The following is a 14,150-nucleotide window of genomic DNA, read 5'->3' on the forward strand; positions in this document are numbered from 1 at the left end:
GAGTCTATGAAGGCAGCGGAAATGGGAAGAAGTGGGCCAGTTAAAGAAACAGTATGGGCAAAGGGCTACCAGGCCTGGGGAGGAAGGAGAGGGCCCCTGGGAGGCTCCCAGGTCCTGATGGGAAGGGAGTGTTAATGAGGATCCTCGTTTTGGCATCAGGCAAGCTACAAAAGTCCAGGTGATCAAGAAATAAGACAAGGGGGAAGCAGACTTGGCCCAGTGGTTAGGGCGTCCATCTACCACATGGGAGGTCAGCGGTTCAAACCCCGGGCCTCCTTGACCCGTGTGGAGCTGGCCCATGCGCAGCGCTGATGCGCGCAGGGAGTGCCCTGCCATGCAGGGGTGTCCCCCGCGTAGGGGAGCCCCACGTGCAAGGAGTGCGCCCCGTAAGGAGAGCCACCCAGCGCGAAAGAAAGTGCAGCCTGCCCAGGAATGGCGCCGCCCACACAGAGAGCTGACACAACAAGATGACGCAACAAAAAGAAACACAGATTCCTGTGCCGCTGACAACAATAGAAGCGGACAAAGACGACGACGCAGTAAATAGACACAGAGAACAAACAACTAGGGCAGGGGAGGGGGAGAAAGACAGATAAATAAATAAATCTTAAAAAAAAAAAAAAGACAAAAGCCGCAGGCTATTTCACTAATCCCTCAGCAACGGGACCTACTGCGACACAGACGATTACAGCAGTGGTGGCATTGCCTGTTGGAACCAACCAAGAGCTCTTCTGTACTGCTGACTCAGGGGTGAAATCAGTAGTTCAGTAAAATAAATAACAACACACAAACCTGAAAGTTATTACTGAGGTGAGAGGTATTATAAACTATCAAACCATCTTCATTTTATTGTTGGTAACTATTCACTACCTATACCAAGGTGGTATTTCAAAACAACTTTCCTAGGATCTATTTACTCATGACCAAAGTAGGTAATTGGCAAGTGCTTTCACGTAATGAGGGGAAAGAAGGTATTATGACCTGATAAAACATCAGATTAGTTATTCTATTAAAAATGCACAAGCAGTGGTTATGGAATTGATAAAGGAAGAGCTTGGAGGGTAAAGACTGAGGAACAACAACAAAAAATAATTTATTTCCCCAACCAAACTGTGATAAGAACTCAAACCACGAGGCTTAAAATACCTACTCTACCAGGGACAGCTGAGGCCAGATGGCACATGAATTCGGCTTCCGTGGCTCTTATGAATCAGACGTGGGTATTCTGAACTAGTAGTCCTACTTCAGTGGGCAGAGGCCCAGGGTCAGGTTTAAAGCTGAGAAGGAAAACGGCTGTAGGCGTACTGGCAAAGCACTTTCAAGGCTATGTTTTTTTTCTTCAGCCCTTGAATACTTACTATATTTACCTTAGGCAAAATTAACTTTTTTTTTTTTGGTCTTTCAAGAAGGACCCATCTACAAATGCTGAGTTGGTGATTTGGTGATACCAGCTTTTGAAATGAGAGATGCATCCTTAATTTCAAATTTATGTCATTAGTCAATAAAGCAGTTTAGTTCATCTCTCAGAGGATGGATGAAAAGTGAGACTAGGACAAAAATCCCTAATAACTTACAAATACAATGAACAAAACTATATCAAAGAACGACGTTAGCTAGTACGCAGACATACACGAAGTGTCAACAGGAATTACTTTTGACAGTGATCAATGGAGTAAATACAATTAATGTGAAAATGTATTTCTTGACTTTGGAAAGGTACTAACAGTTGAAGAGTTTCAAAAAGGTGGCTAAAAAACCAAAGTGTACATTGGGAAAAACAGGGGGGTAATGCATGGAGACATTCAGAGAGCGAGACTGAGAACTGGGAGGGTAGAGTCACGGCCTCTCTCAAGGATCATTCCCTCGACTCCCTGATTATTGAACAGGGTAGAACCAGGGCTCAGTCTAGTTTTGTTCTGCAATTTCTCAGGTGGAATCCTCGGAGGGAGAAGAAAGGAAGGACAATTGAAGGCCAAGTCCAGAAATGAAATGGAGGTACTCTTCCTCTTAGGCAGCACGGAAAACGTAACCAAAACTCCTACCTGCCTTTTTTTTCCGGAGGCGCTGGGGACTGAACCAGGACTGCATAGGGGGGAAGCAGGCGCTCAACCCACTGAGCTACCCCTGCTCCCTCCTGGTTCTTTTAAATGTGGGCAAATGATGTGTAAATGGTACCACCACAAGAAACCACATGTAAGAGCAACTCCCAGGAGCAGTCTCTCTAGAATGGGGGGACAGACTCAAATGTCGGGCTCTGCAGGCAGTACCCAAGGGCAGTGACCTTCAGACCCCTTGGTGCTCTTTCAAAGGGAAGACAAAAATCTCAGCCACGAGGTTTAAATTCATTTGGCCCTCATTCTAGCAAGATCACATGCACTTTTATCACTGTTCTCATGTACTTGTGCATTTAACGAGCACTAGCTGAAGTCCTATCTTGTGTGTTCAACAGTGCTGGCCAATCCACGACAAACGCGGGAGGGAGGGCACGGCAGGGTGTGGCGAGTGAATGGAAACGAGGCCCCGGCTGGGCTCTGACACACACGGCCCATCACTCCCCCGAAAGGGGCTCTGAGGAGCTTTGACTGGCCCCGGCGCCACACTCACCTGAGCTATGACATCTGAGATTGAGGCACATCCCACCAGGAAACTGTATTTATGCTTTAAGAGAATGCCAGCATGGGTCCATGCCTGCCGGAAAGAAAAGAAATTGGCATGAGATGCACCTTCAGTTTTGTATTGTTTCTGGCCATTACGATTTACTGGGTATCTCTGAAACACATTGTTTGTCCCCCAAAGCATCAGCAGCACAGACTTGACAAGTCTTCCGTTGGTAAAATTACCATACCTTGGGCTGGTAGGCGGAATCTACATTAGATTTTTAAGTGCAATCGGTTACTGCACAGGATTTCTTTAGTACCAATTACATGCAAAACACGTGTATTTGGTGGTTTGTGAGCCTGGCAGGAAAGCTGGACGAAATCCAAGAATGGAGGAAACACAAGCTCGCTCTCTCTGAACAGTTGGAATCACAAAAGTAAGAGCATTAAGCTCCCCTGCGCCGCATGCTTTAATGAGGCCTCTCATTTGGCTCTGAGTTATTACAATCATTACAGGTTCTCATTCCCTGAATAGGCCGCTGCTCTTTTCGTGTCTTCAGGTTCGGGCAGGATCTAGTCTGCCCCTTTGTGTCTTGGAGGGAAAACAAGAGGACGGTCCTATAAAGGGCGTGGACACTCAAAAGCAGAGGGGAGGGCAGGGTTTGGAGAAGGCTGGAAGTCCGGGGCAGGATTTGTTTAAGGATCATCCTTCTTATCTCTAAAGGCCCATTTGGACTGACACAGAAATAACAATCGGAGCTAAACACAGTCAGACAAGCGTTACTAATTCCCCAGATCTGTGTCAAGACTTTGTATAGCAGCTGCTGGGCTACTTCCTTCCCTGGCTCGCAGGTCCAAGGTGTGGAATGTTAAATGAAAAGCCAACTCTACAGCGCATTCGCCTCAGTGGCTTGTGGTCTGTCTTTGTTGCCTGAAAGCCACCTGGATGAGAAGTTTCGTGGTTTTCAAATATTAGCTCCACAGCCAATACTAGGGGCCAGGCGGAGGTGGGGCTGGGTGGGGAGTGCGCGGGCAGCCTGCTGGGCCCACCTTTTCAGTGGCTTGGTTTTTACCAGCGGACTCTTGCTTCTAAACTGGGGTCTTTGGGAGGAATTTATAAATGAAAGATGAAAGGGTATCTATCACAAATGTTCTGGTGTTACTAACGCTGCGTTGTGGCAACTCTCCCACGACGACCACATCCAGCTGAAGGGAAGTGGAGCACGTGGTCCTTCAGCGCCGACTGTTTGCTTTTACTGTGTCCCGAGGTCCCTGCATTCACTGTATAATTGTACTTCTGTGTGATTACAGGGTCCCCACTTTCAGTACAGATTGGAGACAGGTGTTAGAGTAACATGATGGACTCTGTTGAGGAATGAGGCTTCAACTTGTGTGGGATATGAAAAACGGCCACAATCCCTCAGTTCTCTGCCTGGTTTAAGGTGCTATGGTACCGCCAGTGATTTGGGAATCGTAGGGAATTTGATTCTATGGACTCTACCCACCCTGTCTTTTGATTTTTTTTCTTCTCAGTAGGCATCAACTACTGGAGCAAATACACTGATGACAAAAAGAAAAAGAAAATCCAGGTTCTACCGTTCAGACAATGCACAGCCTCTGCTGAAGGTGATGTAATGACAATTTAGAACCAGACCCACAACTAACACAGTTTATGGGTGCAGCAACCACGAAATCAGTAGTTTTCTGAGATTCAATGAGGCCTCTCCAATAACCTAATTACAGACAAACGAAGGCTTCTGGTCACATTTTAGACGATGGACCATACGTATTTTTACCTTGCCTCATTCCTCCAAGGATTTGTGGCTGCTGCCTCACCGAGATGTAGATGTCCACTTACCTCACACGTCTAATGTATAAAAACTTGGAGCTATGGGGTGGTAAAAAACTGCATCGACTAACACATATTTTTAAGTCTCCTTCCAAGGATGGTTTAAAACAGAGCCCAAACAAAGGGGTTATTTTCCAGCAGTGGACATGATTGGAAATATTTTTCTTTGCTAACACTCTTTTAGATCTGTAACACAGATGAATAGAAAAAGAGCATTATCTGAGAATTCTTTGGTATCGTCTATGGAAATGAGAAACCCTGAGCTAACAGAGTAGAGCTGGTTATTCAAGTAATGAAATCCTATCAGTAGGTTCAAGAGATTTCTTACTCTAGAAAGCACGGGGTGCTAATAACCCACAAATGGTGAATGTATCAAAAAGCCATCCTGATTCCTTGATCCTGAATAGACTAGAAAAGAGCTCTATGTTTGAATCAAAATTCTCAAATGGGCTCTCTTGCCACTCACCAGAACTTCTGAAAAACACAGGCAAATCTCACAAAATGAATCGACAAGATGGTCTGGATAAAAGCTAATGGTTTACTCACCATCGCATCCATAAAGGGGAAGGCAGCAAGATACAGGAAGGCCCTTCTTGTTTTGTTCCCCACCGACTCATCCACATGGTGCAGTTTATTGATAATGTAGTAGCCTAAGTCACTGTATGCTGCAAAGGGTCAAAAACACACATGGCAGTGGTTAAAAAAAGCAGTCTTTATGCGCTTTTTATCTCAAAATATAAACATTTGACAGTATACTTGTTGTAGAAAAATTACAAAATTACATAAGGCAGTAGAAGACAATCAACTATAATCTCTTCCCTCTACCCAGAGGGCATCCCTGCTAACCCTTGGGGGTTCTGATCAACTAGTTATTTTATGAATGTGTATGTGTGCATAACATGAGATTAAAATGAACTCATAAGATAGTTTCTCTTGAAACTTCTCTTCATGCTATGCATCTACATTTCAATGGCTGCACTTTCTTTTGGTAGATTTACTTAGTGTCAGTTTACTCAATCTTCTATGGTTGTATAGTTAAGTTGTTTCCAACTTTTTTTTTAAGATTTATCTTATGTATTTATTTCTCTCCGCCCCCTCGTTTGCATGTGCTGTGTCTGCTTGTTGTGTATTTGTCTTCTCTTTTTAGGGAGCACTGGGAACTGAACTCAGGACCTCCTCGGAGGGAGGCACCTAATTGCCTGAGTCACCTCCACTCCCTGCTTTGTTGTGTCTCTCATTGTGTTTCCTCGCTGTTATCTCTTGGTTGCGTCATCTTGTTGTGTCAGCTCACTGCACCTGCCCGTTGTGCCAACCCATCTTCTTTAAGGGGCGCCGGGAACTGAACCTGGACCTCCCATGTGAAGAGAGGTTCCCGGTCAATTGCACCACCTCAGTTCCTGGTCTCTGCTGCACTTCACCTTGACTCTCCCCTTTGTCTCTCTTTTGTTGCGTCATCATCTTGCTGTGTGACTCACTTGCGTGGGCACTGGCTCACCACCCGGACACTTGGCTTGCCATGTGGGCACTGGCTTGCCGCGCAGGCACACTTTCTCTTCTTCTTTGTCACCAGGAGTCCCAGGGATTGAACCCAGGTCCTCCCATATGGTAGACGGAAGCCCTATCACTTGAGCCACAACTGCTTCCCTGACATTCCTTTTATTTCATTTCTTTGGGAGGAGGGCTAACAAGTTTGGGATAGTACTGCCCAGGGAAAAAACAACCCAAAGGTTCCTTCGAAGTCCCTCAATCTGAGGACTTGTTACCAGTGTGTGATGGGAACATAACACACTCCATCAACATGGGCTGAATGCAGGTAGGTCTATCTAAAAGATACAAAGGAAGAAAGAGAAATGTCTACCTATTGTAGTAGGTGGACATTCAGGCAAATATTATTAGCAAAGATTAAATAAAAATGTGCCTATGTTCTACTGTACTAATCCATGTTTAGACTATATATGAAAGTAATAATCTCCAATTTCTTCACAGTGTTTTACACATGCTTTAATAGTAGGTGTTCCTACTGTTTTCATTCCTTTATAAATATGGAAACTGCAGCAGCTGCATTTAAATCAGAAAGGGAAGAGCATAGCGAGAGCCTCACTTTGGGTGAAATACTGTATTAAAACTCACTGAGAATGACAACATTCTAAATTTGGGGGATGCCATTACCATATTAACTGGCAAAAAGAAGTGAACCTCCATCTTTTCTTAGTATTAATCTTGAATTATGGGAATTGTGAATTATGTGAGGTCTTTGGGATGACATCAAGGATATTTATAGCAGCAGAGGTACAAGTAATGATTTCCAGGGTGGGAGGCTAGAATGGCTAAGACATCAAATGACAAGGTGTGTGTTGGTGGATGGGTGGGTGGTACAGGCAAAGGCAGGAGAAGTCCAAGTCCTTGAAGAGAAGGCTGGCATGAAATCCAAAAGGCATGCTGCCAGAGGGGCTGGCGCCAGGTATGCAGCATGGCACCAGGTGTGCAGTGTGGCACCAAGTGAGCAGTGTGGCACCAGGTGTGCATTATGGCACCAGGTGAGCAGTATAGTGCCAAGTGTGCAGCTTGGCGCCAGGTGTGCAGTGTGGCGCCAGGTGTGCAGTATGGTTCCAGGTGAGCAGTGTGGCGCCATGGGAGCAGGGTGGTAGGACCATCAGAGTCACTGAGGCAGCAGGAAGAGAAATCCAGGGGACACAGAACCACATGACAGGCAAAGAAAAGCCATGGGAGAATGGGAGGCAGCTGCGATGACCCTTCCTTTTGATCAGAAGCCACAAAGAGATGAAAACTGGACTCGAGAAGGCTAGACTGGACACTGGGTGGCCGGGATGGAGGGATTCAGTGTGACATGACAGCAAGGTAAGCGCTCAGTGGTCTGGAAACACAGAGCTAGAATGAAAATGCTAATCGCACAAACTGGCACATACACTGGATGCACTGCTTGGGCATTTCTCTCAAATGTATATTGTTGCTTGCTGTTATTTGGTTTCACCCATTGTCTCATTTCACTTGTTACAAGTGCTCACTGCCCCTGCATATACCACTGTTGTCGCCCATCCCCATCCTGGCAGGGGCTACTGGCAATGGGTGAAGGCAGCCAGGCAGTGCCAAAAGTGAGAGTGCCAGGCTGGCTACAGGCAGCTTGCAAACCCCAAATGCACTGGCGCCGAGGAAAAGGTCAGCATCAACTTAAAGACGCCAGCTGGGAGACCTGACTGTAGTGGTCAAAGCTGGGGACCAAGAGGCTGGTGAAAGGCTGAGGCCCAGAAGGGTGGCGGGAGAGAGAGGGAGGGGAGAGGGAGAGAAGGCGAGAGGGACCTCTTTTGACCTTAGTCTCTTGGGTAGTGCTAGAAAGGGCAGAACGCATGAGCTGGAGCAGCTGGGAGCAGGGCATGCACTTTGTACTGCCGAGGAGCACAGAGACCAAGATAAGGGAGCTTCTCTGCCTTCTGTGAATCTATCTACTTATTAGAATACTGTAACTAAAACACCAAGAGCACGGCCTTCATACATGGTAGCTGGAGGAGCACCTAAGTTGAGCAGGGCCTCTCAGTGCTTCCTCTGGTGAGGACCAAAGCCCAGCTTCCTGCTCCGTGAGAACGGGTAGCATGCAGGACCCCAGCTTTTCCCTGCATGGAGCCAGGCCTGGGTTCTTTCCAGCCGCCTAGAGTTCAGGGAACTTGGGAGATAGAGGCCAAAGGTTGCTTTTGCTTCTTTTTACTTCTTTTCAGTTCAGTCTCTTCCTCTTTCAGCTACTAGAGGAAAAACTGGTGGGGGTTGAGAGTGGGCAAGGAAAGAAGAAGCCCTTGCTCCCAGTTTTTCTTTTATTTATTCCTCACATGGTAGAAGACGACAAATCTGATTTTAACTAGAGGGTGTTCCCACGCTGTGAGCTGACAGGGTAAAATCCCAGTAACTTGTTTTTAGCCAACTGCCCTTTCCCACTGGCCCCTTTCACACCCATGGCTATTTCCAGCTAGAGTTGTCTGCTGGGGGTAATTTGTTTAAAGTGCTTTGCATTGAGTCCATAATTACCACACTAACTGCCTTAGAAATGTCTAGTAACCTTCAACTTTTACTAACAGCCTTACTAAGGACCTTACAAAGAACATTAAAAACAAACAGGATTTTTGAACAGTTGCAAATGAATTTCATGACGTGGGAGGCAGGAGGATGCTGGCCACCTGTTTACAGGTAGGCAACTTTGACCCAACATGGAGAAACAGAGAGGCCAATGAAACCAATAGCTGCCCTCACCTCAGACAGCCAGGTGACTGACCTTTCCTGAATCAGAGGTTGTCAGACTTGTTCATCCAGTAGTTACTAGTACTTGTTGCAAAATGAAATATTAATATCAGTTGAGACAATTCTATATTTTCCCTTGGGGACTGAGGAAAAAGCTTCTTCCTCCCCACCGCCCCGTATAGTTACAGGATGAATATCGTGCAAAAAGCCAAATTTGAGAGCCCTTGTTCTAATTCAAATTCCCAAGTTCTCAATGCCTAGAAGTCTTACAACTATAACTGACTGACCCATTGTTTTGATTACTAGGCTATTCCCAGGAGTAGGTAACTTCACACCTAGTTTCTAACATGTCATTTCCCAAGTGGGTGTGTTTATGTGGCTGGCAAGCCAAACTTAATTCATTTAAACAGGGACGTGCTGAATGTCTGGTGTGTAGCAGTAACTGTGCCCATGGGCCCAGCAGTGAATGGGGCGGCTTCCTGAGGGCTGGGGCACAGGCATATTATATCATTCATCTACTCAGAAAATTATGGGGACCAGTTGCAAACATTGCACAGGCCTCAGAGAGATAGCCTAAATCCATACATAATGTAGGTAAATAAAGTGTGAAATTTTAGCACAAGACATACATTCTGTCTCATTGGTTTCAAGACTTAGTACAGTGGGGTTTATAATAATTTACTGCATGGCATCTGCTTCTTTCTACACAAAAGATTACAAACTTCTTGAGGGTAGAGGACATGTCTTCATTATGTCTGAATACCTAGGATCTAGCCTAAGGTCTACCACATAGTAGGTGTTCAATAAATGGGGACTGAATAAATGCACACACTCATAATCCCTTCAAAAGAAGGGACTGGAATAGAATGACTGCAAAATGATTACGATTCTTCCCTCTTCCCTGTATCCCCACTCTTCCTAATTTTGCAGCTCCTACTGTGAAGAGTCCAAGTCTATTTTCCTACCCCTTGAGTGTTGGCCAGCAATTTGGTTTGGCAGTGGAAGTGCAGTTCTGACCTTGGGCCTTGTTTGAGTCTAGGCTATCTCTTGGAGGCCTGCACAGCCATCTGAAAAAGCTCGGGCTATGCTGGTGGACAATGAGAAACTATGCGGAAGAGAGCTTGGTTATCCCAGCAAAGGCCATCTAGAGCAGCATAGCCCCCTCCTGGTCCTCAGATGACCAGGGAGATATGAGCCCAGCTTAACCCAAAAGAACCGCTCAGCTGACACTTGATCTGAAGAACAAAAAGAAATGGTGGTAGTTCTGAGCTACTATCTGGATGGTTGGCTACAGAAAAATACATTGAAAGACATATTATACTTAAGCTGCCTGTTTATTCCTTGCAAACTTGTTGGCTGAAATTATGCCAAGTTTTACGAAGTCACCCTCTGAAGAACGTGGTTTATAATCCACGAACAATGGAAAAGTTTGTTGACTTTACTAGGAATTACTTCAATTGCACACCATAGAGCACAGGAACCCACAAAGGTCATGTCCCCTGAGCTCTGTTGATGGCCCAAGCGGCTCCAGAATCCGGACAGGGCCTTGCAAGTAGGTCACTGCTGAGAGAAAATGCAGAAAGAAATCTCAAATCCACAGCAACAAGGGTTTCTATATCCATATGAATTAGGAGGCCAAGCAATACTAATTTCCAAGCAGGTGAAGTTCACCTGAACCCAAATGACACCAAATCCATGGCAGGTTTCCCTCCCTTGTGTAGGTTAAATAGGAGAAAATATAGCAACTGCATCTGGACTGCAGACCTAAATTAAGGTCTGACGGTGGCAAACCCTGTACCCTGCAGGTTTTTTTAAAATGGTGCCTCATAGATGGGTCCATGTCAGGAGTTCACGGCTACAATTAAGCTTAAAAAGGGGCACTTACTGACAATTGCCCAACAAAAGCCAAGAAAAACAGAGCCAGAAATACTCCCAGACTCCTGCAGTTTAGGTCTCTGGAGCCAGGCTGTGGGCGAAGAGAATGGCTGCAGCTTTAGGGCTGGTGGGTCTTCTGGACATCTAGCCTGTCAGTCCAACACAACTCCAAGACTCCACTCACTTGGCTAACACCTATGGTTGTGTGTGTGTGTAAGAGGGTTGCCGGATACAATTTCCGGGGCTATCTTTTCATTGCAGCCTTACCAAGCACTCCTGGGAAGGGGCCTGGGCTGTCAAGGAGCCTGCTTGAGCCATGTCTGGGGAAATGTGCAGCCACAACTCATCATCTCTATGCTCTCCTGTGTCCTTACAGAAATGCTATTGAAAAGTTAGAGATCTTGATAAAAGGAAATCAACTGATGAAGGTGATGGGGAAATAGCACCTACAAAGGAAAGTTTAAGGCAATTAGAGTAGTTTTGCCTCAACAGAGGATGAATTAAATTTCAAACTTGGAGTAGTTTGGTTTTGTATCTGTGAATTAAATGTGGGAAATTTGTAATAAATATCTTGAATTTATTCTAGGTCCTACTCAGGAGATGTATATGCTGGGAGGGAATATATCTATTTATTTCAATAACAGCCTAAGGAAATGTAATTAGGAAGACTGCCTGTGATCATGTAACGTCTTCTCAAGCCAAATGTATTTGGAGTTATTTGCTTTTTAAAAAAATCTGTTTCACAGCTCTCCTGTCACAAGCCTAGTTATCCAAGAGGTGATGGAGAGAGAGCAGCATCCCCTCAAGGGGCATGTGGTCAAGATTACAGAAGCAAAGAATGGGCAAAATCTGGATATAGAGAAGCTTATAGGACTGTTAGAAAAGGAAGGAGGAAGGGGAGCAAAGACAAATGATGTGGCAGACACTGGAAATACCAAAGCGAAAAGGTGATTAGAGAGTTAGGTGGAAAATTAAAACGAGGCCAACAAGCTAGAAGGGGAAAAATCATTAAGATTTGTGTTTTCAGTGTTCAAAATAAATTGCTCTGTGCTTTCTTAGTGACTGTAGAAAATATCTGCTTGGTAGAAGGGAAAAAGCTATAATTATAAAAATATTAAATGTGATAAAATTATTATTAAGTCTACCTTGGATGTAGAACTCTTGGTTTGAATTTAAGATTTTATTATTATATTTCAAAATGGAAAAATTTGAATTCAACTCATAAAGTGACACTGATTTTTATTTCAGTGACCATGTTTTCCATATATCATCTTTGAAAATGGCCCAGATCAAATCTAGCTGCAGAAATTTTTTTCAAATAGCAGATATATATGCAAATTCTCATTCCATAAATTAGCCCCCAGGGCATAAACGGAAGGAGGGACAACCATCTCCACCAATCCCCCCAGCCCCAGCCCCAGCTCTGTTAAATGATCCACATCACAACTTTGAATAATTGGCCCATCATCAAGCACCTGCCTTCCACACTGCTCTTACCATACAATTCTATGATACATTAGGAAGCAAAACCACAAAGCATCTACCCTGTTTACTTCCAGATTCACAGTTATGTGAGCAAACATGACCTACCCTCCCAACACAATGGAAATGCCTGGATGAAAATGCTTCAGGTTAACCTGCTGGCTCCGTATTCACACCAACACTGATGTCCTACAACCAGGGCAAATTCCAAGCTTCACAGAGGGGTTTGAGTGTAGGTCAACCGTACTTTTAGGCAACTGGGTTAGACAGAGTTGACATTCAATTTCTGTGCCAGATAAGCAAAGCTGACCTGAGGCCATGATGTTCTGAAATCATGTCCCTGGGGTTTTATCACCACCAAGACGGCAGCCGAAGCAGGACGCCCACCTGAAAGGAAGGTGCTTTTCCACTGTCCTGATTAAGCTATAGGTCAGTCACTGTATGTGTGACAGAACTTTCTGACTGCTTCATGGAAAGAGAGTTACATCAAGAGCACTTAGTCTTGAACAGGCATGGCAAAGGACAGAGTTAGGGTTTTTGATGTTGGAGTTCTGGAGTTTGATGCTGATGTCTTAAGCCGGAGCGCCAGGAAGTAAGCACACAGAGGAAAGAGAACCCTGAGCCTAGAAAGAAGCCAGCCCTGGGAAGAGAGGAACCCAGGAAGCCTGAACCCTTGCAGATGTCGGCAGCCATCTTGCTCCAACACATGAAAATAGACTTTGGTGAGGGAAGTAACTTATGCTTTATGGCCTGGTATCTGTAATCGATTACCCCAAATAAATATCTTTTATAAGAACCAAAAAAAAAGAGTACTTAGTCTTGTCTTCAAATAATACATAAAGAGAGCTGTAGCACACTTAATTTAATAAATAAAATATTTGTCAAATTGTTCTCCTTACCATTAAGCATTGACTTTCTACAACAGTCACTATATTTTGAATTTAATGAGTGTGTATCACAATGCCCGTGTCCTGGAAATGATCACTTATTAATGAAACCACTCCCTCACTGACACACGGTTCAGGAATCAGAGATGCAAAACCATAGCTTCCCAGAGAAAAGAGATTTTACTTTCTTGGTTTAGAAGCACAAACTCCATGCCTTCCATCCCCTGAAATTTTCATGGGAATTACGTGACAGTTACTGAAGAAGCCACTTATTACAGTAAACAGACCCAGACAGAGGAAAGTGAGCTGGAAACGCCCCCGGGGCGATCCCGGGGTGACGGTGGCACCCTTACCTATGAGCGTGTGGAAGACAGCGGCCACGGCCCCGGCCACCACCATGCACAGGACGGCTTTGGTCCTGTCCCGCTTGCTGTTCACGAACACCAGGCCCACGTTTTTAAAGTCGCTCATGGGCCCCGTGAAGAACTTCATGAGGGAATATGCCAGCCCGTAGCTGGCCAGCATTTCAACAGCATCTTCCTTCACGGCAGCTATACCCCGGTTCAAGGCCTGCAGGAAGGAAAAGACAAGCCACAAACAGCTTTAGCAGCATCCACTTCTCTCCCGGGAATCACACCTCTAAAAGAGAACTCTCCAGGTCATGGTTGTGAGGAAGCCCTAAGCAGCTTACGAGGTAAATCTCATCGTAATGTAGATCAAGGTTATTCAATTTCATTTTTATCCATATTAGCTTCAGTTGTAATATCTTTTTTGGAGGGAGATACCTGTCCATCAGGGTTCAAGTAATGGAAAAAACCCAACAAGTATTTCATATTATCAGAAAGTAATTCCAAAAGGTTTTGGTGTAAAATGGATTTTAAAAGCCTAACATGTTTCATTTAGCCTGAATCCATCTAAAAGCAACACCCATTCTGGAAATGAGTGAACCAACATATACAGGGTAGGTAATCCTTTAAAGGTCGTGTGTGACCTTTACTGCTGTGCATGTGTTATGTTTATCAACTCTGTATGGGAGTGAGTTCTGTAGTATGGAAACAGGTATTGAAGGGATTTCTCATACCCCAAACTTATCAACTGGGTATCATTGAATGCTGTTCACCTGATTCTCACTGCACTTTAACTTGAAATACACTCCTGAGCTCTGTGAAATTTGAAAAAGAAAACTTGTAGGGCAAATACAACATTTTCCCATTC

General features: G+C 44.8%; 1 protein-coding gene across 1 annotated transcript in view; it reads right to left on the bottom strand.

Moving 5' to 3' along the window:
• ANKH (ANKH inorganic pyrophosphate transport regulator) overlaps positions 1–14,150 on the bottom strand; it is a 140,880-nt gene that overhangs the window by 44,524 nt on the left and 82,206 nt on the right. The window contains exons 3-5 of the mRNA XM_058307125.2: positions 13,289–13,505; positions 4,993–5,111; positions 2,605–2,688 (exon numbers count right to left, since the gene is read on the bottom strand). Coding sequence (XP_058163108.1) covers positions 2,605–2,688; positions 4,993–5,111; positions 13,289–13,505 — 420 coding nt within the window. The remainder of the gene's footprint in view (positions 1–2,604; positions 2,689–4,992; positions 5,112–13,288; positions 13,506–14,150) is intronic.

The sequence above is a fragment of the Dasypus novemcinctus genome, chromosome 2, assembly GCF_030445035.2.
Source record: "Dasypus novemcinctus isolate mDasNov1 chromosome 2, mDasNov1.1.hap2, whole genome shotgun sequence".
In the NCBI taxonomy this organism is placed as follows: Eukaryota; Metazoa; Chordata; class Mammalia; order Cingulata; family Dasypodidae; genus Dasypus; species Dasypus novemcinctus.